We start from the raw sequence: 26,226 nt of genomic DNA on the forward strand, positions 1-26,226 counted from the left end.
TTTTTTCCAATGAGTCAACTCTTCGCATGAGGTGGCCAAAGTATTGGAGTTTCAGCTTTAGCATCAGTACTTCCAAAGAACACCCAGGACTGATTTCCTTTAGAATGGACTGGTTGGATCTCCTTGCAGTCCAAGGGACTCTCAAGAGTCTTCTCCAACACCACAGTTCAAAAGCATCAATTCTTCAGTGCTCAGCTTTCTTCACAGTCCAACTCTCACATCCATACATGACTACTGGAAAAAACCATAGCCTTGACTAGATGAACCTTTGTTGGCAAAGTAATGTCTCTGCTTTTGAATATGCTATCTAGGTTGGTCATAACTTTCCTTCCAAGGAGTAAGTGTCTTTTAATTTCATGGCTGCAGTCACCATCTGCAGTGATTTTGGAGCCCCAAAAAGATAAAGTCTGACACTGTTTCCATTGTTTCCCCATCTATTTCCCCTGAAGTGATGAGACCAGATGCCATTATCTTCGTTTTCTGAATGTTGAGCTTTAAGCCAACTTTTTCACTTTCCACTTTCACTTTCATCAAGAGGCTTTTTAGTTCCTCTTCACTTTCTGCCATAAAGGTGTTGTCATCAGCATATCTGAGGTTATTGATATTTCTCCCACAGTCTTGATTCTAGCTTGTGCTTTTTCCAGCCCAGGGTTTCTAATGATGTATTCTACATATAAGTTAAATAAGCAGGGTGACAATATACAGCCTTGACGTACTCCTTTTCCTATTTGGAACCAGTCTGTTGTTCCATGTCCAGTTCTAACTGTTGCTTCCTGACCTGCATACAGTTTTCTCAAGAGGAAGGTCAGGTGGTCTGGTATTCCCATCTCTTTCAGAATTTTCCACAGTTTATTGTGATCCACACAGTCAAAGGCTTTGGCATAGTCAATAAAGAAGAAGTAGATGTTTTTCTGGAACTCTTGCTTTTTCGATGATCCAGTGGATGTTGGCAATTTGATCTCTGGTTCCTTTGCTTTTCTAATACCAGCTTGAACATCTGGAATTTCACAGTTCACGTATTGATGAAGCCTGGCTTAGAGAATTTTGAGCATTACTTTACTAGCGTGGGAGATGAGTGCAACTGTGCGGTAGTTAGCGCATTCTTTGGCATTGCCTTTCTTTGGGATTGGAATGAAAAATGGCCTTTTCCAGTCCTGTGGCCACTGCTGAGTTTTTCAAATTTGCTGGCATGTTGAGTGCAGCACTTTTACGGCATCATCTTTCAGGATTTGAAATAGCTCAACTGGAATTCCGTCACCTCCACTAGCTTTGTTCATAGTAATGCTTTCTATGGCCCACTTGACTTCACATTCCAGGATGTCTGGCTCTAGGTGAGTGATCACACCATCATGATTATCTTGGTCGTGAAGATAATTTTTTGTACAGTTCTTCTGTGTATTCTTGCCATCTCTTCTTAATATCTTCTGCTTCTGTTAGGTCCATACCATTTCTGTCCTTTATCGAGCCCACGTTTGCATGAAATGTTCCGTTGGTATCTCTGATTTTCTTGAAGAGATCTCTAGTCTTTCCCGTTCTGTTGGTTTCCTCTATTTCTTTGCATTGATCGCTGAGGAAGGCTTTCTTATCTCTCCTTGCTATTCTTCGGAACTCTGCATTCAGATGCTTATATCTCTCCTTTTCTCCTTTGCTTTTCGCTTCTCTTCTTTTCACAGCTATTTGTAAGGCCTCCCCAGACAGCTATTTTGCTTTTTTGCATTTTGTTTCCCAGGGGAATGTCTTGATCCCTGTCTCCTGGACAATGTCACGAACCTCAGCCCATAGTTCATCAGGCACTCTACCAGTTCTAGGCCCTTAAATCTATTTCTCACTTCCACTGTATAATCATAAAGGATTTGATTTAGGTCATACCCAAATGCTCTAGTGGTTTTCCCTACTTTCTTCAATTTAAGTCTGAATTTGGCAATAAAGAGTTCACGATCTGAGCCACAATCAGCTCCCGGTCTTGTTTTTGCTGACTGTATAGAGCTTCTCCATCTTTGGCTGCAAAGAATATAATCAATCTGATTTCGGTGTTGACCATCTGGGAATGTCCATATGTAGAATCTTCTCTTGTGTTGTTGGAAGAGGGTGTTTGCTATGACGAATGTGTTCTCTTGGCAAAACTCTATTAGCCTTTGCCCTGCTTCATTCTGTATTCCAAGGCCAAATTTGCCTGTTATCCCAGTTGTTTCTTGACTTCCTACTTTTGCATTCCAGTCCCCTATAATGAAAAGGACATCTTTTTTGGGTGTTAGTTCTAAAAGGTCTTGGAGGTCTTCATAGAACCTTTCAACTTCAGCTTCTTCAGCATTACTGGTTGGGGCATAGACTTGGATTACTATGATATTAAATGGTTTGCCTTGGGAACGCACAGAGGACTGTGTAAATTTCTAGCTCTCTAGGAAGAAACCTTCCTTATGACATTAATCTCCTAATCAATTTTTACAAATAAATGGTCTCCAAACACATTTTCAGCAAAGCATTATGTTTAAAATATAAGACCATCTATATTCTATAGGTGCTTGTATGTCAGAATTAAGAGTCTGAAATCAAACTACCAGTGTGGTGGTTTGAACTATGACTTTGGGCAAGTTACTTCCTCTTTTAATGAAACAGTGTTCTCATTTTAAAGTAGAGATGATAACAGGAAGTACTGATATTTCATAGGATTATTAGGAAGATTAAAGATATGACACACTGTTAGGCAGTTAGAACAGTGTTCCACACATTTTAATGCTAGTTTTAAATTGACTACTATATATCTGTCTCACACCTTCCATTGTTAAATCATAACTAAGGATTATTTGCCTGTATATGTGTATATATATATATATATATATGCACATGTACCTTTATGGATTTTGCTTATAATATTTAACACTAGTAGAATAGTTATTTAAGATGACAACACCTTTGAAAGCCATTTAATATCTGAATTTGCAGTTAACAGGAAACTTTATTTTTAATGAAATTAACTAAAAATATTCCCAAATACCTGAAACTACAGAAATTTTCACCAAAAATGTCATTCAAACATAACTGAAATATAATTTCAAAGTTAACAGTGTCTTAGCAACATAACCCCCAAAGCAAGTGAAATTTTAAAAGTTAAAGTGACAGCCAGTACAATCTCATTTGATTATAATAATGTAACCATTAATTACTCTTAAATTGTTTCTATGCAACAACACATTAAATTAAAAGTTTAAAAGTCCAAACAACAACTTAGGTCTTTTGTCTAATAAAAATCAAACATTCATAGATTTTTAAACATTAAGCTTAGTAGGTTTAGAAATCAGTTACATTTATATGTCTAAGTTAAAACCAAGTTTCTGAAAGTTCTGTTTCAGCTCATGTGGTTTTTAAAATTAAAATAATAAACTTACTGTGGGAGATGTAAAATTGCTTCTGGGACACACGTGAATCTGTTTTGAGATAATTTTAGGCTTGTGATAGAAGAAGGCAAAAAAGGCATAGTAGCTAAGAGAAAATAAAGGTGAGTTAATGGACATTTTAATCACTTTAACTAGATTTCTACCAGATTCCACACTAAGACAGCTATCAGTGATCTGACATGAAATTTAATTTCCATTCTTACCCTGACAATAAAAAGTTCTACTTCTAAAATTAGTTAATACTACCACAAAATATTAAAATAATACACCATAATTATAAGAATCTTCTAACTTGAAAGCTCTACAAGTGTCTAAATATAAACTCTTCTAACGTCTGCACAAAGGAAAAATCGTTAGAATATTCATTTCAAAGTATGTGTGATATTATGTGACATATACTATGCATGCGTGCAGCGTGCTAAGTAGCTTTCGTCCTATCCTACTCTTTGCAATCCTATGGAGTGTAGTCGGCTAGGCTCCTGTGTCCTTGGAATTCTTCAGGCAAAAATAATGGAGTGGGTTGCCATGCCCTCCTCCAGGGAATCTTCCCAACCCAGAGATCGAACCCATGTCTCTTATGTCTCCTGCATTGGCAGGTGGGTTCTTTACCACTAGCAACACCTGGGAAGCCCTATATATATTATATGTTAATTCAAATTACTGAAGTAAGTTTAAAAAACCATTTTGGAATAATTTACTAATCCACAGCATGATATAAAAATTCTCTTTAACACCATCTTATAAAGAATATTCTATGGAATAATTATGAAAATGAAATTGAAAGTGAGAGTTGCTCAGTCGTGTCTGACTCTGTGACGCCCATGAAATGTAGCCTGCCAGGCTCCTCTGTCCATGGCATTTTCCAGGCAAGAATACTGGAATGGGTTGCCATTCCTTTCTCCAGCATATCTTCCTGACCCAGGAATCGAACCCAGGTCTCCTGCACTGCAGGCAGATTCTTTACCATCTGAGCCACCAGGAAAGTCCATTGAATAATTATGGATGTTACTTAATAAAAGTATTCTTTGATCATATGATCTTCAGAGAATGGGGAAACATTAGGCAAAATAAAGTGAAATATCTCAAAGCTGTCAACACCCAGGTCTCCCACATTACAGGCAGATTATTGTCTGACCCACCAGGAAAGTCACACCAAAGCTGTCAACATTTTAACGTATTTTATGAATTTCCAAAGGGAAATACAGTATTAAAACAAGGTACCTCCAAGGAATAAAATTCTATGGAACATAATTTTGAAAACTAAGTAAATCACACTGCCTGTTTTGTCATCTGTAAAAGTACACCTAAATCAGATGAAGTCTGAAATTGTTTAGCAATCTGAAAATCTGTGGTTCTGTGAAAGTGGTTTGAGAAATTATTTCTTAGCATTTTCAAGGTTAATAATATGGGTTATCCTTTATCAAGAAAATCTTCAAGGGTCAAAATGTTCTAGGACATTACTAGAAGTTGTCTTCCTAAGAAGCAGAAACTTACATGCTATACCTTACCTATTTCCCAAACGTATTTGTAGCAAAATAAATTAGTATAATAGAAGTAATTCCCCACTTAGGAATTAAGAGTCTTTGGGTTCAGAGATTCTTGAGCTTTCTCATTCTATATGAGACAGACTCATAAAATCAAAGAACTGAAACTTCATTTCACAGAGGAATTTTTAATGGTTAGGGTTCTACTGAGGTTATCACCTCCATAGGGTGTTTTTCCAAATAGAAGGCCATTTCTACAACTATTAAATTTGTGTCGTGTGAAGAAAGCAGATTCCTGAAACAACTAATAAATTAATTCTATGTTCCTGAACATTTCACACAAAAATCTCAGTACTTCAATTTCCTCAATTAGTCAAACAGAGATCATACTTGTCCCACCCTATAGGATTTTTGTGAGATTCAGCTGAGTGACATATTGACCATATGCTAGCTTTAGGGACCCTCGGATGCTCTTTTTTCTAGATCTAATTAAATGCAACAAACACAGACACTTCCGTATTTCCACAATTTAGATCGGATCCCCTTGAGGTATCCTCGTAGCATCTCGAAACTTATCATCATAGCACTTAGCATAATACACAATTACATTCATTTGTTCCATCATTACTTACTGTCTGTCTTCTGAACTTAACTACATGTTCCTTAAGGACAGAGTCTGAATTGCTTTGCTCATTAGTGAGTGAATAATTCTATACCCAGTTACAGGCTCATGGTAAGAACATGGTCAATATTCAAGAGGGTGAAAGGAAGGGAAAGAGAAGGAAAGTAATTTTATGTAAATTAATATGGATTTCATTGTTAGTAGTTTCTCAAAAATGTATAAAAATAAAATATTTTAAAGTAAGTAGTCAAACTATATTCTTCTATTTAATAGAATTAAAAATTATTTTACCAAGTCAGGTATAGAATAGGCATGTGGGTGGCAAAGTATGTATGTATGGCCTCCATTAAGGAAGCTAAAATAGGGGGAAAGTTCCCATTTATTACCATAGAAGTATTTTGTTCCTCAATATTAGAATTTGCAGACAGGCTAAAGTGAACATAAATCTTGGCTGTCTCACATGCTAAGAGAACACAGAGTACTCCAGGATTTTTAACAAAAGTGGCAATCACATAGTCCGTGATTATAATACTTTGAACAGAGCAAGAGCTCAATGAATATACATTAAGCTAACTAATTTGAAAACTTCTAAATGATTAATTTGATTCCTGAAAAATAATAATAGCACATATACTCCAGAAAACTGCTGAACAAATTTCAGTAGGAAATCCAGTATTTCTGCTTCAACCATCTCAGGCAGCCATATTGAAATTTTAGTATAACCACAGAACCACAGATTAATGACTACTTGTACTCCAAGATACTGCAGTCTTCGGCTTCCCTGGTGGCTCAGTGGGAAAGAATCTGCTTGCAGTGCAGGAGACCCAGGTTCAATCCCTAGGTTGGGAAGATCCCCCTGGGTTGAGGAGGGAATGCCAACCCACTCCAGTATTTTTGCCTAGAGAATCCCTTGGACAGAGGAGCCCGGCAGGCTACAGTCCATGAGGTCACAAAGAGTTGGACACAACTGAGCGACTAACACTTTTCATTAGATATTGACATTTTAGCCTATGACAACAACAGCATGTTAAATAGCATAATATAATTTTTAATATTTTAGAATTTAAAAACTAGACTAATTTTTAGAGCAGCTTTAGGTTTACAGAAAAATTGAGAGGAAAATACAAAGTTCTCCCATATTTACCATTTCCCCTCACCACCAGCAGCCCACACACATACATCTTTTCCCCATTATGAACACCTAGAATAGAATGTGCTGTTCTTAGTTGCTCAGTCGTGTCCAACTCTTTGCAACCCCATGAACTGTAGCCCACCAGGATCCTCTGCCCATGGGGTTTCTCCAGGCAGGAATACTACAGTGGGTTGCCATGCCCTCCTCCAGGGAATCTTCCCAAACCCAGGGACTGAGCCCAGGTCTCCCACATTGCAGGCAGATTCTTTACCATCTGAGCCACCAGGGAAGCCCTAAAGTAGAATAGTTTGGTATATTTGTTATAACTGATGGGCCAATATTATTAAGTAAAGTCCACAGTTTACAACAGAGTTCACTCTTCGTTTCCAATAGAGTTTACTCTTTGACAGGGCTTCCCTGGTAGCTGAGCTGGTAAAGAATCCACCCGCAATGTAGGAGCTGCTGCTGCTACTGCTGCTAAGTTGCTTCAGTCATGTCCGACTCTGTGCGACCCCAGAGACGGCAGCCCACCAGGCTCCCCCGTCCCTGGGATTCTCCAGGCAAGAATACTGGAGTGGGTTGCCATTTCCTTCTCCAATGCATGAAAGTGAAAAGTGAAAGTGAAGTCACTCAGTCGTGTCTGACTCTTAGCGACCCCATGGACTGCAGCCTACCAGGCTCCTCCATCCATGGGATTTTTCCAGGCAAGGAGACTCTGGTTCAATTCCTGGGTTGGAAAGATTCCCCTGAAGAAGGGACAGCCCATCCACTCAAGTAACTTGGGTTTCCCTGGTGGCTCAGATGGTAAAGAATCTACCCACAAAGCAGGAGACCTGGGTTCAATCCCTGGGTTGGGAGGAGCCCCTGGAGAAGGGAACAGCTACCCACTCCAGTATTCTTGCCTGGAGAATTCTATGGACAGCCAACACTCTCTCCCTCACTCCAAGGTCCTGGAAATTTCTGGTTGCTAGCTTTGCCTTTCCCCAAATGTCATACAGTTAAAATTATACAGTGTGTCATCTTTTCAGATTGGCTTCCTTAACTTAGCAATATGCATTTAAGTTCCCTCCACATTTCACGGCTTGACAGCTCATTTCTTTTTATCACCAACCTGCAAACTTTATATTTCAAACTCTAGCATAATATTTAACTGAAACACCACCTTTAAATCCCCATCTAAAATGCTCATACGAGGCTCATGTGATTACTTTTATTTGTTCCATTTGACCCATATAACACTCAAAATAACTGAAAAGAGAAATCTCATAAAAAGCACTTACCAAGAAAATTCATTTTGGCACTTAAAATCTCCACTTTAGGACAAGTCTCAAGGAAGTCCTCTGATAAAGATGAAATGTGGTTTTTACTAAGGTTTAAAATCTTCAGTTCCTTCAGGCTCAAAGGGGAACATATTTCTGATATTTTATTTCTAGTCATAAGAGACAAAGTGAGGATTAAATTACATAAATTCACAGGCTTTGAAGAAAAACAGTCAACCAGCTTCAAAAAATAGCATCAAAGCACATTTATTAACTTTTAAATTAATTGTAAAAATTTAAGTCAACTGATAGAAGCTATATTATGAATTGTCTCAGTTGTTTATCACTTTACCATGTAAAACTCATTACTATGGAAACAATGTCACCGTGTGTCAACCTTATGAAACTTCAGTGTGAGGCAACCCTTTTGTCTTCAATGAACTCCATGCTTACCCTTCTAAAATGAGCTGTTCCAATTTCTCTACCACATCACCAAGGTTCGCAGGAAGAGAAGATATCTGATTATACGACAAGTTAAACTGTTTCAAGGTCGGGCACTTCACAGCAGGGTCCAAAACTACCGAGGGTCCAATGTCATTTCGAGAGACATCAAGGTTAGCAATACAATTCATTTTCAACAAGTAAGTGGGAAGCGATGTAAATTTATTACTATGCAGATCCAAATGTGTTAAACATTTCAGAGTCTGAAAAGACAACATTGTTAAATTTTTAAATGAACCATCTGAAAAACTTAAAATCTAGCTAATATTTCTGTCTTCCATACCTCTGGTAACTACAACCATTAAGACTTTTTCAAAAAAATTGAAAATACAATCGACAAGATAACTTCAGTATACTCACTAGTCCTATCTGCTCTGCTATAAGATGGGTAAAGACAGGAAAAATATTAATAGGTGGACAGTCAAAAGCAGGCTCACAAAATAAGGTTTAGAGTTTAATTCAGCTTTTGTGGTAAAGTATTCTTGCAATGAGTAAAATGGAAGAATAATAATAGGCTCCAACAAATACTTGAACAAATGACTTAATGAATAAGCAGTACAACATAATCCTGGGAATATATTTTTCTCTAGCTTTTACATATTGCTTAACATTTTAATATAAGTAAGATATAACCATAAAGTAGTCATGTATATAGTACATGTGTTATTTCACAAACCCCTCTTTCAAATGAAATATTTTGTTTTAAAAGTCTATTTTCTATTTTTAATATATTATATAGTTATTATATTACTAATAATTATATATTTGTTATATTTCTAATGTCTATACTCTATCATTTATTATATCCTTATATATTAATTATATATTTAGGCATCATAAATATATTATAAATTATATATAAATCTTATAAATTTGTGCTATAGACAATTATTTTACAAACTATGCATAATATATGAATTTTAAATATATAACAAGTTACATGTTATATACAATATATATTATATAACATATTTATAGTATATATAATGATATATATATTACATGCTGTATATACAATTATATAATACTATCTTATAATTATAAAATGATAATATATATAAAACATGTTATTTTATATATTATATATAATTAATGATTATAAATATATATTTTATAATTTATACAATACATATTATAATCATAAATTATATAGCATATAATATATAATGTGTGAAATGTTATATAAATATAAACATTATTTGATTATATATAAATGATGTTTATAATTATATATTTATATCATATATATTTATGTGATACAAATATTATATGTTTATATTATGTATTTCCTAGGTGGCACTAATGGTAAAGAACCTGCTGCCAATGCGGCAGACATAACAGACATGGGTTCAATCCCTGCGTTAGGAAGATTCCCCGGAGGAGGGCATGGCACCACCTCCAGTAATCTCACTTGGAGAATCCCAAGGACAGAAGAGGTCATAATATTATATATAAGTATGTAATTATATACTTATAAGTATATAATTTATATACATAAATATATAAATTTATATTATAAAAATACATTTTAATATAAATAAGAGTTAACCATAGAGTAGTCATGTAATAATACATGTTTTATTTTATAACCTCTTCTTTCAAGTTAATTTTCCAGTTTGCTCTGATTTACACAGTCAAAGGTTTTAGTGTAGCCAATGAAGCAGAAGTAGATGTTTTCCTGGAATTCTCTTGCTTTTCTATGATCCAACAGATGTTGGCAATTTGATCTCTGGTTCCTCTGCCTTTTCTAAATCCAGTTTGTATATCTGTAAAGTTCTTGGTTCATATTCTGTTGAAGCCTAGCTTGGAGAATTTTGAGTATGACCTTTCTAGCATGTGCAATGAGTGTAATTGTGTGGTAATTTGAACATTCTTTGGTATTGTCCTGCTTTGGGATTGGAATGAAAACACCTTTTCCAGTCCTGTGGCCACTGCTGAGTTTTCCAAATTTGAGGGCATATTGAGTGCAGCACTTTAACAGCATCATCTTTTAGGATTTGAAATAGCTTCAGCTGGAATTCTATCACCTTCAGTAGCTTTGTTTGTAGTGATTCTTCCTAAGGCCCATTTGACTTCACACTCCAGCATGTTTGGCTCTAGGTGAATGATCACACCATCATGCTTGTCCAGGTCATTAAGATCTTTTTTGTATAGTTCTTCTGTGTATTCCTGCCACCTCTTCTTAATATCTTCTGCTTCTGTTAGGTCCCTACCATTTCTGTCCTTTATTGAGCCCAGCTTTGCATGATTGTTCCCTTGGTATCTCTAATTTTCTTGAAGAGATCTCTAGTCTTTCCCATTCTATTGTTTTCCTCTATTTCTTTGCATTGTTCATTGAGGAAGGCTTTCTTATCTCTCCTTGCCATTCTTTGGAACTCTGCATTCAGATGGGTATATCTTTTGTTTTCTCCTTTGCTTTTTGCTTCTCTTCTTTTCTCAGTTATTTGTAAGGCCTCCTCAGACAACGCTTTTGCCTTTTTGCATTTCTTCTTGGGGATGGCTTTGGTTCATACAATGTTATGAACCTCCATCAATATTTCTTCAGGCATTCTGTCTATCAGATCTAATCCCTTGAATCTGTCTGTCACTTCCACTGTATAATCGTAAGGAATTTGATTTAGGTCATACCTGAATGGCCTAGTGGTTTTCCCTACTTTCTTCAATTTAAGTTTGAATTCTGCAATATGGAGTTCATGATCTGAGCTACAGTCAGCTCCAGGTCTTGTTTTGCTGACTACAGAATCTTTGAATGTCCTAATGTATAATATAAATATTATTTATAATATGTAAATAACATTTATAATTATTTATATGATATATTTATATATAAATATATAATGCCATGTTCTCTTCATATTTTCTTTGTTTTAGCTGGGCTAAACTCTAGATTCCTTTACTTACTCTTTAGTAAACATTTATTGACAGTCAGCTAAGTGACAGTCATTAGTGTCTTCACAAATTACTTTCAGTAATCATCTATACAGCCTCTACTATACTTACTAGGCACCAAGGGTAGACATGAACAGGCTGAAACATTTTCTGTTCTCAAGGAGTTTATAATTTAGTGAGGATAATATACTTTAGATTCAAATTTATAGTGTGAGCATTGGAGGAAAAAGACTGGGTGCCATGGAAATCCAACCTAGCCTGGAGATTGAATCTAACATGGGCCCCTGTAACTTGGAAGATTTAGTCAGGTAAAAGGAGGATAGAGAGGGACCATATTTTAGACATCATGGTAGGGGTAGGGATCACCTTTCTTTCTTCTCTCTCTTAAGATACACAAACTTTAAGGGAAAGATTTCACTTAAATATATTTAAAAATCATACAATTCTGCTTTTAAAGTGTCAAAATTATGGTAAATTTTATAAGTTAGAAAAAGGGAAAATGTATTTGCAACAAAATTAGTTTTTTTAAAACATATAATTCTTTATCAAACTTTGCAGTTCAACCTAAGAATTCATTTAATAATTTAAAAGGCAGTATGATCATTTTAATTTGTAAGCATATCTTTGAATTCTAATCTATAGTACATAAAAATGATGAACAAAGTAAGTAGTCAGAGGACTACCCTATCGGCAGATTACTTTAAAATTTAATTGCTATAAAATAGGAATTTTGAGCATAAAAATCAATTTTTAAGGAGCATATAATTTTAAGACTTGATTAATGCCTTGTGGGTAGTTTAGTTGAGCCTCTTTGTTTTGCAGACAAGAAAATGAGGGCCTAGAGCAGTCGAAGTGATATGTTCTTATTGTCATACAGTTGGTAGCTGAAGAAAGTCAGGACCATCATACCAGATCTAATTGAATTTAAACAGTTTAAGTTGTCTTACTAGAATTAAATAATTGAAGCATAATCAACATGCAACCTTGCCAGACTTTAATACATACCATGAATCATCAGGACAGAACCTAGAATTCCTTTTAAATCAGATTTCCATTTCCACTGTCTACCCCCAAAGATGCATCAGAAAGATCACATAAACTAAGATACTTGTGTGACAACCAGAACAATGGAGGAATTACCGTCCAATGACACAAAAGTAGAACCTTCTTTTTAAAGATTTAAGCATACAACTTAGATACAAAAGTAGATGCTCTTGAAATATCCTGAGAATGATAAGGATAAATTAAATTTACTTCACATAGTTGTTGTGGAAAACTTGTGAGTGCATTCTGGTGAAGCTCCAGCTTTTCAAGATGCTCCAAATGACCACTTATACAGGAGTTCTGGCTCAGGGCATCAACATCTTTTAGTTCATTTGCTGAAAGGTCTAATGATGTAATATATTCTCTCTCAGAAGGCAGGGAAGACATGCTCTCTGAATGCTTCATATGGGACTGGAATTTTGATGCTCCTTTTGTCAAAAACAAACAATGGAGATATAAACAAGTCATTTAACTTTACTCAGCAAATGCTTATTGATCATCTACCATTGTCACTGGTTCTCTATTCCAAAATGAAACTTTTATTCCAATGTCAGACATGAAAGTAAATAATAAATATTAAATCAGGTAGTTTAAGTAGTATAAAAACAACAGACCTAGAGAAGAACATTAAGAGTGGCACTGCTGGAGGGTATTATTTACACTTTAGGAAAACAGCAGCAAGGATAAAAAGTGTCTGACATAACATCATAAAAGCTTAAATTTTAAATTTATAGTTGTGTTCCCTGGTGGCTCAGATGGTGAAGCATCTGCCTACAATGCGGGAGACCCAGGTTCAATTCCTGGGTTGGGAAGATCTCCTGGAGAAGGAAATGGCAACCCACTCTAGTATTCTTGCCTGGAAAATCCCATAGACAGTGGAGCCTGGTAGGCTACAGTTCATGGGGTCACAAAGAGTCGGACACAACTGAGCGACTTCATTGTCACTTTCATTTTTCTGTAGAATGATTTCCAGAGAATCACCAGGTAAATAAAATTTGAAGGTTATGTATGATGAAATTGGTACCAAGAAAATTTGAATAATCAGAGGAAATTCACAAAGTGGTATATTCTGCTCAAAATATCTATTTACCTATGATTACTTTCAACTACTTACTGAGTGAATCATCTGATGAAAATATTTTTCTTTTTCTCTTTATTAAATCTTCATGATCAAAAATGGGTCCCTATTAAACAAATAAACATTTATAATAAAATTACCATCACTGTTTAGAGCAAAGAGAACATTTTCCTAGCTGATTTCTTTAGGAGTCACTAGAAGATTACTGGGCTTCCCTTGTGGCTCAGTTGGTAAAGAATCCTCCTGCAATGCAGGAGACCCTGGTTCAATCCCTGGGTCGGGAAGATCCCTTGGAGAAAGGAATGGAAACCCACTCTAATATTCTTGCCTGGGAAATCTCATGGACAGTGGAGCCAGGCAGGTTACAGTCCATAGGGGTGCAAGACTCGAACACAATTTAGCAACTAAGCCACTACCACTGTAAGATTATTATTAATAGCTAAAGTATTCATGCAACTAAGCCACACCATACGACACAGACCTAGCCTGTGCTCCACAGACATGGTGCTCTACAAAGAAAAAAGAATATAACTATTTCAAAGTGCACAGAGCACATATATGCCCCAGACATGCTCAAAAGTCTACAAACATAAATTCAAAATAGCATATGCACGCATGTACGCAGACACACACGCATGTGTGTATGTGTACGTGTGTGTGTGTGTATATATATATACATATATATGTATATATATATATGTATGTATGTATGTAGTGGCTCAGCTGGTAAAGAATCTGCCTGCAATATGAGAGAGACCTGGGTTCAATACCTGGGTTGGGAAGATCCCCTGGAAAAGAGAAAGGCTACCCAATCCAGTATTCTGGCCTGGAGAATTCCATGGACTGTATAGTCCATGGGATCGCAAAGAATTGGACACGACTGAGCAACTTTCACTTTCATATACATACAGAGAGAGAGCACTTTCACACATTAGGGAATTTCTGTATCTAGCTTTGACACACAATTTCAGTTATTAAAAGAATGTCAAACAAGATATACAATATTTAACTACAGTTTGTACAATATAACTTACCAATGAACTGGAATGTCTTTGCAAATTTGGTGAGCAACGCTGCAAGGCAGGATCTTGGTAAAATTCTCCTACGCTAATTGAATTTGATTTTGTTTTCACAAGAAATGAGCCTTCACTTCCTATTTTTAAATAATAACATAAAGGCAAGTAAAAATGCTGACCTAATCATAAGATTTTAGCATTATAGTTCAACCACAAAACATTTTTAAGCACATTTTCATGAATGGAATTTACCCAATTCCTTTTGTAACATCTTTAAAGTAGAAAAAATGAACTATGCTGGCTTTTCATTTTCAAATTCAACATTTTTTTCATCCACAACTATTTTTTGAATGGCTGTCACAAGACTAGAAGCTGAGTAAGTGCAGGAAAAAGATAAACAGGAAAAGTAATCCACTTAATCCTTAAGTGAGCTCACAGTATGGCAGGAAAAAGTCAAGAAAAAAAAAGTAGTATAGTTACAAGTGCTAAAATTAATACCTGGAAGCAGAGAAAGTTTATACATAAATCTGATCAGTGTTATTCTTTTCTGTTTCTCTGAATTTTTCTTACAAAATTTTCAAATCTTGTTTTAAATATTGGAATCACACTTTAACACTCAGCAAGTTTATGTACATTTTTATTTAATTACATATTGTGTAGTTTAATTTATGAAATGGCATTAAATAAATACAATGAGTTTAGCTGGTAGTATTGTTTTGAGAGAGAGGTGAGAATTGCTTTTAAAATTATGGACTTTCAAGAAAATAAGGATCAATGCTAGCAAGTTATATTTTAAGGATAAATAATGTAGAGCCACTTTTGAGAACCACGCTATTTTAAATTCTATCACTCTTTATCTTTGAAGCATAAAAACTGTGTCAAAACAAATTGTAAAATTTACCTAACCAAAAATCAAGTCATTTTTGCAGTTGCATTTCCGATATTATCCTTTATTTAAAAACACTTAAAGAGAATTCTTCTTTCAGCCCTGATGATATAACAAACACTGAACTTAACTTCCCCACAACAAATAACTAGAAAGTTGGGCAATTTTTAAAAAATAATTGGTTTCAGACATGGGCTTCCCAGTAGCTCAGTGGTAAAGAATCTGCCTGCCAAAGCAGGAGACGTGGGTTTGATCCCTGGATTGGGAAGATCCCCTGAAGAAGGGAATGGCAACCTACTTCAGTATTATTGCCAAGGAAATCCCATGGACAAAGGAGCCTGGTGGGCTACAGTCCATGGGGTCACAAAAGAACGAGACACAACTTAGCTACTAAACAACAGGCTAACTTAGAAGTGTTCTAGAATCAGCTGGATGCCTACGGTTCCTTGACCAAACTTCCTCTGGGCTCCCCAGGTGGTGCCTGCCAATGCAGGAGATGCAAAAGACACGGGTTCAGTCCCCTGGAGTAGGAAATGGCAACCCATTCCAGTATTCTTGTCTGGAAAATTCCACAGACAGAGGAGCCTGGTGGGCTACAGTCCATAGGGTCACAGAGTCGGATACAACTGAGTGACTGACCACACACACACACACAGATACTGGGCTGCAGACAGTGGAGGACTGTGTAATCCCTGAAAGAATGAAAACAAATTATGTGAACCTTTCAGGCACCCTAGCTTCCTGCCTGTAGGCAATTTAAGGGCTATGGGAAGTGAAAAGGAATTTAAACAAAGCCCAGTAGCTTTCCTGAGATGAGAAAATGGAGATCAGTGTTCATGGAGATTAATTTAGATGAGAGTTCCAGGGCAGACTCATGGACAGAAAGGAAAATGAAGCAAAAACCTGATTCTTTGAAAAAGATCAATAAAATTGATAAATCTTAAGTGAGACTGAAAAAGGGAAAAAAAGAAAGACAAAAACTATCAATGTCAAGAATTAAAGATCAGATATCAGTAATGATCATATAAGCATTAACAGGATAAGAAGAGAATTATTATAAATATCATTAAACAAACTGATAACATATAAAGAGGACAGATTTCTTGAAAGTTTCAAATTATAAAAACTGACAAAAGAAATAATAGAAAATCAAAAGAACCATAAATTGATTACTTTTATAATTAAAAATATTCCCCCTCCGCACCAAAAATATATTCCTAACATACAAGGCTTTACTAATGAATTCTACTAAACATTCAAAAATTAGACCTCTCCTATAAAAAACCTTTCAGAAAACAGTGGAGTCAGGAGCAATTTTCAATTCATTTCAAGAAGCTAGCATTACTCTCATAGTTACAAGGAAACAAAACTACAGACCAATATCTTTCACAGACGCTATATCCTTAATGAAATTTTAGAAAATCAAATAATATTTTAAAAGAAAAATACACCATAACCAAGTGAGATGTATCCCAGAAAAACACATTTGTTTTAACATGAGAAAATCATGGTAATAAACTAAATAACAGAATACAGGGAGAAAATATGCCCATTGCAACAGATGTAGAAAAGCATTTTCCAGCACCCATTATGATAAAAAGTCTCAGCAAATTATTACTAGAAATTTTCCTCAACTTGATGAAGAGTATCTATTTAAAAAAAAAAAAAAAAAACCAAAATGATAACATCATACTTAATAATGAGACACTGAATGCCTTCCCTCTAAGTTTGGAAACCAGGGAACAATGCCTACTCTTACCACTTCTATTCAACATAATACTAAAGATGCTAGCCAGTGCAACAGGACATGGAAACATTTTAAAAGACAGATTAGAATGGAAGAAATAAATCTTTTTTAGCAAATGTCATTATTGTGAACATAGAAAAAAATCTATGCAGTCAACAAAAAGCTGTTAGAACTCATGAGTTTTGCAAGGCCATATAATACATTAATGTATGAAGAAATCAACCACATTTCTGTAAACCAGCAGTGAATGAATTATTGGAAATGAATTTAAAAACAATACTATTTACAATAGCATCAAAAAACATGTAATACAAAACACTGGAGGGAGAAATTTAAATACAAATAAACAGAAATAAATACTACATTTATATCTCAGAAGGCTCATTAAAATATCAGTTCTCTCGTTTATTTATAGATTTAATCTAAAGCAATTTTTATTGATGCTAATTCTGTATTATATAACAATAATATAGTATTTATACATTAATTTTATATTAAATGTAGATTTAATTCTAATAAAAATCCCAGCATAAAATTAATTGATTCAAAATGTAATATATGGAAATGCAAAAAAACTAGTATAATAAGAACAATTTTCAAAAAGAATACCACCAGAGAACTTATACTACCAGATTTCAAGACCTCCTATTAAGCTAAAGTAGTCAAGAGAGTGTGGCTTTGAATAATGATCTAAATCAATTGCACAGCATAAAGAATGCAAAAATAGAACAACATCTATATGGTCAATTAAATTAGACAAACATGCCACTAACTCAACAAGGAAATAAAGTATATTCAACAAATTATGTTAAAACAACTGAATATCTATGTGGAAAAAAGTAAACGTCAATTCTTCACTAATACTATATACCAAAATTAACTTAAAATGGATTATAGACCTAAAGGTAAAAGCTAAGATTTTCATACTTCTATAAGAAAACACAGGAGAAAATATTCACACATTTGAGATAGGAAAAGATATCTTAAATGATATAAAAACAACACAAATCAAAAAAGAAAAAACTGAAACACTACACTTTTTAAAATTTAACAATTTTGCTCTTTGAAAAATATCAATAAAATAAAAAAGACAAGCTATAACTGATAGAAAATATTCATATATCTGTCAAAGGACTTCTGTTAAGAATATATAAAGAACTCTTATAATAACATAATAAGACAATAACACAATAAAAAATTAACAATGATCTGAACAGACACTTTGCAAAGAAAATATATGAATGGTCAATAAGAACATGAAAATAATCTCAATATCAGTAGTTTCCAGGGAAATGAAAATTAAGCCCAAATGTGCTAGGACTACACCCTCAGTAAAATGGCTAAAGTTAAACTGACATACAATACTAAATGCTATAGTGTGATGAACATTTAGAGAAGCTAGAATTTTCATATATTGCTGATGGGAGTATAACATGGTATAACCACTTCAGAAAACAGCCAGAGATAAATAGATACCCCATTTATATGAAAGTTGAGAAAATACTAATTTAGTATACTGTGACAGATAGCAGACCAGCAGTAGGGGGCAGGTTTTTTGTGAAGAGGCATATAAAGGGACTTATTCGGATGACAGAAATGTTGCATAACTTAACAGTGGTGATGAGTACATGGATATATAAATGAAAACATACACTTAAAATGTGCATATTTTACTGTATGCTAATTATGTCTCAATAAAGTTAGTTTCTAAAAATACTTGAGACATGAAATTTTTGGAATAATCCTTACTTATCGCCTTCTCAGATACACTTATTCTATGACCCAAAGTTTTCAATCATACTAATCATAATATTTTTAAAAAATCACCTCACCCCAATTTTACCAAACTGCATTATGTTAAATGTCAGCATTAATCACTGCCATTAATAGCTCACCATGTCAATTTTTCATCTCATGAGTTATTAAAATATTATTTTTAATTCTAATAAACATAAAAATAGTTATAATATACTTCCTATTCGCAAGCACTCTCTCAGACACTTCACATACATTTTTCCAAATTCCTATAAATAATCCTGGAAGGTTAGCAACACTGCCTTTAATGAGGGTAACAGGTTTACACAAACCACAAAAGGTTCTAGGCAGTGATGGGATATGAAATCCAATTCAAGTCTGAGGCAGTGTTTTCACTGCAATAGCCACCATTCACTGATTTGGGGGAGTACAATAACACTTAAAAAGTGCAGAGATATATTTTCTTCATTGCCTCAACTAATGGTTAAGAAACAGTAAGCATTAAGTAGTGAATAGAGTTTTCCTCAACTTTTTCTAAATGAAGTAAATCAGGTTTTTGTCTCAGTTTCCATTGTTCCATGCCAGTGTGTGTGTGTATATATATATTAGAGCATAAAGGGAACAATTGTTTTGAAAGAGTCACCTTCACTATCCAGGTCATCACTTTGACCAAACACACTGTCAACGTAAGACTCAGGAACGAAGGTCCATTCATCAAATTTATCAACCATTTCTTCAGAAAAATTCCCATTGCTGCCTGAGCCAGCTTCTTCCTCCACAGAACTTTTCATCTGATATCTGAGCACCATCCTTGCCAGGGTGGATCCTATATCTAAAAATAAAGATATATCAACAACTACTTAGAAATCAGTAATTACACAAATATAAACATATCAAAGTTCCTTATATAGTTTCATACTTTTAAGAGAAATTTTTATTCTTACTTTCAAGTCACTTTACAACTATGCTGCTGCTACTAAGTCGCTTCAGTCGTGTCCGACTCTGTGCGACCCCATAGACAGCCCACCAGGCTCCCCCGTCCCTGGGATTCTCCAGGCAAGAACACTGGAGTGGGTTGCCATTTCCTTCTCCAATGCATGAAAGTGAAAAGTGAAAGTGAAGTCGCTCAGTCTTGTCCGACTCTTAGCGACCCCATGGACTGTAGCCTACCAGGCTCCTCCGTCCATGGGATTTTCCAGGCAAGAGTACTGGAGTGGGGTGCCATTGCCTTCTCCGACTTTACAACCATAACATTGTATAAAGTAGCAGGTAATAAACTTAAATTTTTTAAAAGTCATAAAAATTTACACAAAGCTTTCATGTAGGTGATGAAACTGAACCATTATAAAACTAACTTGACTCATGAAGGGGCCTGGACTTTGAAGCCTGACAGGCCTGTGTTCAAGTTACTTGCCAGTTGTACAAGCTGCCTGAGTGTCAGTGTCCTAATTGGGAAGTGAAGACAACAGTACACACAGCACAGGTTTACAGAAAAAGTTAAAGAAAATGATGCACATAAAGTTTTCAGAATAATACTTAGGACACTGCTGCTGCTACTAAGTCGCTTCAGTCGTGTCCGACTCTGTGCGACCCCATAGACGGCAGCTCACCAGGCTTCCCCGTCCCTGGGATTCTCTAGGCAAGAACACTGGAGTGGGTTGCCATTTCCTTCTCTTAGGACACAGAAGATAATAAATGATATTCTTATTTTTATAAACTATTTGAAAAGTGATTCATTCTACTAAGAAATCTGATAAAATTTCAAAATTAACTTGCTATTTTACTGAATTTTATATTAAGTGCTATAATGAATAAATAAGTTGACACAGTTCTCATTATCCTAAATATATCCTGGAAATTTTCTTCAAATATTACTCTTATGGCTCACATTACAACATGTGTACAAAATTCAGTCAAGTACTACCTGGAAAATACTTTAAAGCTTTGAATTCAAAATGTTTTTTACTCAGACCAGCTGTCAAAAAACTTAAGGCTATGCCCTGAAATATTAGGAAAGATTCGTCAGTACTTGCAAAAAATTTCATACAGAACCAAAAGAATACACTGAATGTAAATCTCCCTTCATATCTTCAAAGGGTCCTCAATTCCTTACCATTAGAAAACAAAGATTAAAGTTAAGCAGGTTGTTGGCATGAGACTGGCTGAAGTGACAAAACATGGAATCTAATCATCTCTCATTAGTTCCCAAGGTCCCCAAAGGCAATCAGAGAATCCATTTCTGGATTTTTTTTTCCGGACATACTATTCTCATATTCAAAATTTATGGCTACAATATCCCAACTGTGTTTTCACCACTACTATTAATTAAAAAAAAAAACAAAAAAAAAATGCTATTCTCTGCTTGTTTTTCCCCTTAAGAATACATTCTATCTCTGGACATTTGGATTTGCAAGGTGCTTTTCTCTCAGTGATTGCAGAGCATTACACTGTATGAATATATCAATTTATTATTAATTTGAATAGTTTCTTTGGGAAATATTTTTTGTCATTATGAACAATATTTAATGTGCATCCTTGAACATTTTAAGAATGCTGTATCATGGATTTTTAGCACTACATTATTTGATTAAAAAAGTACATTTGTTGTTGTTCAGTCACTCAGCCATGTCCCTCTCTTTGCAACTCCATGGACCGCAGCAGGCCAGTCTTCCCTATCCTTCACCACCTCCCGGACCTTGCTCAAATTCCTGTCCATTGAGTCGGTGATGCCATTCAACCATCTCATCCTCTGTCGTCCCCTTCTCCTCCTGCCCAGTCTTTCACAGCAACAGGGGCTTTTCTAATGAGTCACCTTTTCGCTCCAGGTGGGCAAAGTATTTGACCTTCATAATCAGTCCTTCCAGTGAATATTCAAGACTGATTTCCTTTAGGATTGACTGGTTTGATCTCCTTGCACTCAAGAGTCTTCTCCAACAACACAGTTCAAGAGCATCGGTTCTTTGACACAGCCTTCTTTATGGTCCAAATCTCACATCCATGACTACTGGAAAAACCATAGCTTTGACTAACAGACTTCTGTTGGAAAGTAATGTCTCTGCTTCTTATTTAATATTCTGTCTAGCTTTATCACAGCTTTTCTTCCAAGGAACAAGCATCTTTTAATTTCATGGCTGCAGTCACCATCTGCAGTGATCTTGGAGCCCAAGAAAATAAAGTCTGTCACTATTTCCACTGTTTTGCCATTTTTTGCTGTGAAGTGATGGAACTGGATGCCATGATCTTTGTATTCTGAATGCTGAGTACTAAGCCAGCTTTTTCACTCTCCTTTTTCACCTTCATCAAGAGGCTCTTTAGTTTCTCTTTGCTTTCTGCCATAAAGGTGGTGTCATCTCTGTATCTGAGGGTATGGATATTTCTTCTGGTGATCTTGATTCCAGCATTGTGCTTCAACAAGCCTGGAATTTCACATGATGTACTCTGCATATAAGTTAAATAAGCAGGGTGACAATATACAGCCTTGACATACTCCTTTCCCAATTTGGAACTAGTCCATTGTTCCATTTCCAATTCTAACTGTTGATTCTTCACCTGAATACAGATTTCCAGGAGGCAGGTAAGGTGGTCTGGTATTCCCATCTCTTGAAGAATTTTCCACAGTTTGTTGTCATCCACACAGTCAAAGGCTTTCATGTATTCAATGATGCAGAAGTAGATGTTTTTCTGGAATTCTCTTGTGTTTTTATGATCCAATGGATGCTGGCAATTTGATCTCTGGTACCTCTGCCTTTTCTAAATCCAGCTTGAACATCTGGAAGTTCTCTGTTCATGTACTTTTGAAGTCTAGCTTGGAGAATTTCACCTGCTACATTGCTAGCAGGTGAAATGAGTGCAATTGCGCAGCAGCTGGAACATTCTTTGGCATTGCCCTTCTTTGGGATTGGAAAGAAAACTGACCTTTTTCAGTCCTGTGGCCACTGCTGAGTTTTCCAAACTTGATGGCATATTGAGTGAAGCACTTTCACATCATCTTTTAGGATTTGAAATAGTTCAGCGGGAATTCCATCACCTCCACTAGTTTTGTTCATAGTGATGCTTTTTAAGGCCCACTTGACTTTGCACTCCAAGATGTCTGGCTCTAGGTGAGTGATCACACCATTGTGGTTATCTGGGTCATTAAGATCTTTTTTTTTTTTTTCCCTAGCTCTTCTGTGTATTCTTGCCACCTCTTCTTAATATCTTCTGCTTCTGTAGGTTCAATACCATTTCTGTCGTTTATTGTGCCCATTTTTGCATGAAATGTTCCCTTGGTATCTCTAATTTTCTTGAAGAGATCTCTTAGTCGTTCCCATTCTGTTGTTTTCCTCATTTCTTTGCACTGATCATGGAGGAAGGCTTTCTTATCTCTTTTTGCTAGTCTTTGGAACTCTACATTCACATGGATATATCTTTCCTTGTCTCCTTTGCCTTTCACTTCTCTTCTTTTCACAGCTGTTTGTAAGGCCTTCTCAGACAATCATTGTTGTATTTCTTTTTCTTGAGGATAGTTTTGATCACTACCTCCTGTAAAATGTTACAAATCTGTGCGTACTTCTTCAGGCACTCTGTTTATCAGATCTTATCCTTTGAATCTATTTGTCACTTCCACTGTATAACTGTAAGGTATTTGATCTAGGTCATATCTGAATGGCCTAGTGGTTTCCCCTCTTTCTTCAATTTAGGTTCAAGTTTGGCAATAAGGAGTTCAACATATGAGCCACAGTCAGTTCTCAGTCTTGTTTTTCCTGATAATATAGAGCTTTTCCACCTTTAGCTGCAAAGAGTATTATCAGTCAGATTTCAGTATTGACCATCTGGTGATGTCCATGTGTAGAGTCATCTCTTGTGCTGTTGGAACAGGAGTCTGCTATGACCCGTATGTTCTCTTGGCAAGCCTCTGTTAGCCTTTGCCCTGCTTCATTTTGTACTACAACACTGAACTTGCCTGTTACTCCAGGTATCTCTTGACTTCCTACTTTTAAGCATTCCATTCCCCTATGATGAAAAAGATATCTTTTTTTGTCTTTTTTTGGTGTTAGTTCTAGAAGGTCTTGTAGGTTTTCATAGAACCATTCAACTTTAGCTTCTTCTGCATTGGTGTTTGGGACATAGACTTGGATTACTGTGATACTGAATGATTTGCTGTGATTACTGTGATTACCGTGCTATTGAATGGTCTGGACAGCAAAGAGATCCAACCAGTCCATCCTCAAGGAAATCACTCCTGAATATTCATTGTAAGCTGAAGCTGAAGCTAAAGCTCCAATACTTTGAACACCTGATGTGTAAAACTGACTTGCTGGAAAGGACCCTGATTTGGGGAAAGATTGAAGGTGGGAGGAAAAGGGGACAGAGGATGAGATGGTTGATGGCATCGCTGACACATGGACATGAGTTTGAGTAAACTCCGGGAGTTGGTGATGGACAGGGAGGCCTGGCGTGCTGCAGTCCACAGGGTCGCAAAGAGTCAGGCACTACTGAGAAACTGGACTGAAACTGAATGATTTGCCTCGGAAATGAACAGAGATCATTCTGTCATTTTTGAAATTGCACCCAAGTACTGCATTTTGGACTTTCATTGACTTTGAGGGCTACTCTGTTTCTTCTAGGGATTCTTGCCCACAGTAGTAGGTATAATGGTTATCTGAATTAAATTCACCCATTCCGGTGCATTTTAGTTCACTGATTCCTAAAATGTCAATTAAAAAAAAAATTACTTGTACTTTATTAAAGTACTCGGACGTACATTTAAAACATTAATGTTGTTCAGTCACTAGGTCATGTCAGACTTTTTGTGACCCCTTGAACTGCAGCACGCCACACTTCCCTGTCCTTCACTATGTCCTATAGTTTGCTCAAACTCATGTCCATTAAGTCTGTGATGCCACCCCCTCCATCCATGGAATTCTCCAGGCAAGAATACTGGAGTAGGTAACCATTTTCTTCTCCAGGGACTCAATTCAGGACTCAAACTTGGGTCTTCTGCATTGCAGGTGGATTCTTTACGATCTGAGCCACTAGGGAAGCCCCATAACACTAACGGATATTGCCAAATTTTCCTTCCAAAAGGACAATTTGAATTTATATCAATAATATGTGACATGTCTGTTTCCATTTATGCTTATAACATAATTTATAACCAAATTTTTCTATTTGAAATGCACTAGTATAGATACTAATGATAATTAACATACTTACTACATACAAGACCTATATTAACTAGAAAACACATCCTTAAGTAAAATGCAAAGTATACTAACTTGAAAATGCAAAATACATATGTATATTTCTATACATATATTTTAATTCATATGCAAGTGTATAGCAAGTTCACAGAAAAAAATAATCTACATTGATTACCTATAGGTAAAACAGGTAAGTTACTGTTGTTTTCTTCCTTATATTAAGTTTTTCTATTTTTAAAGGCACATAGATTATTTTATAATAAAAACTAAAATACTTAACAAAGAAAAGTAACCTCACAGAAAGATCTCAGTTATGATTTATCTTTATAAAATACGAATTTGCTGGGTCATAAGAAACTTAAATATAATGTCAATTTCAAGCATTTCATGATCAAAAAAAAAAAAGCCAAGCCTTCACAATATTTTTGACTTAAGTTGCACCAAATGGAATGAAAACTAAAAGAATAGTTATTTTTAAAAATACTACTAAATTTAAACCTTCTATAAAAGTTGCTTGGAAATCCTTACTTGTCTCTTTTCTTAAATAAGATGTCTTATCTGGAAATAAAGGACCAAGCCAGGAAGGGTCAATTTTTCCCATACAAAATCCTCCAAGACAGATGCTATTATTGGCCAGATCCAGGGCAAGCCTCCTCAAGAGTAAGCTGATTATTTGGCTGTTGCCTTTCCCAATGCTGATTGTCAGAGCTTTCCGAACATCCTGCTCACGAGATCCACTATTCAGTAACAATTCTACCAGTTTGGGACTGCTTGCTTTCTCACATACCTATTAAAGAAAAAGAGAAGGTAAGCATATATATATATTTTTAATCATGTTTCCTTTATAATCCTGGTAATCAAACTTTGTGTGACTTTCCCCTACATCATTAAATTTTCAGTTCAGTTGCTCAGTTGTGTCTGACTCTGTGCGACCCCATTGACGCCAGGCTTCCCTGTCCATCACCAACTCCCGGAGCTTGCTCAAATTCATGTACATTGAGCTGGTGTTGCCATCCAACCATCTCATCCTCTGTCAACCCCTTCTCCACTGTCTACAATTTTTCCCAGCATCAGGGTCTTTTCCAATGAATCAGTTCTTCACTCAGGTAGCCAGAGTACTGCAGCTTTAGCATCAGTCCTTCCAATGAATATTCAGGACTGATTTCCTTTAGGATTGACTAGTTTGATCTCTGTGCTGTCCAAGGGTCTCTCAAGAATCTTCTCCAACACCACAGA

The 26,226-nt window shown here is 35.7% G+C and overlaps 1 protein-coding gene across 7 annotated transcripts in view; it reads right to left on the reverse strand.

The window, feature by feature from the left end:
* The window catches only part of LRRK2 (leucine rich repeat kinase 2), a 205,786-nt gene that overhangs the window by 106,991 nt on the left and 72,569 nt on the right, over positions 1-26,226 (reverse strand). For all 7 annotated transcript variants that reach the window (XM_024991931.2, XM_010805062.4, XM_059886557.1 and 4 more), the window contains 8 exons: positions 25,519-25,777; positions 19,452-19,640; positions 14,439-14,557; positions 13,441-13,510; positions 12,537-12,754; positions 8,346-8,596; positions 7,914-8,062; positions 3,387-3,480 (listed from right to left, as the gene is read on the reverse strand). In XM_024991931.2, coding sequence (XP_024847699.1) covers positions 3,387-3,480; positions 7,914-8,062; positions 8,346-8,596; positions 12,537-12,754; positions 13,441-13,510; positions 14,439-14,557; positions 19,452-19,640; positions 25,519-25,777 — 1,349 coding nt within the window. The remainder of the gene's footprint in view (positions 1-3,386; positions 3,481-7,913; positions 8,063-8,345; positions 8,597-12,536; positions 12,755-13,440; positions 13,511-14,438; positions 14,558-19,451; positions 19,641-25,518; positions 25,778-26,226) is intronic.

The sequence above is a fragment of the Bos taurus genome, chromosome 5, assembly GCF_002263795.3.
Source record: "Bos taurus isolate L1 Dominette 01449 registration number 42190680 breed Hereford chromosome 5, ARS-UCD2.0, whole genome shotgun sequence".
Taxonomy (NCBI): Eukaryota; Metazoa; Chordata; class Mammalia; order Artiodactyla; family Bovidae; genus Bos; species Bos taurus.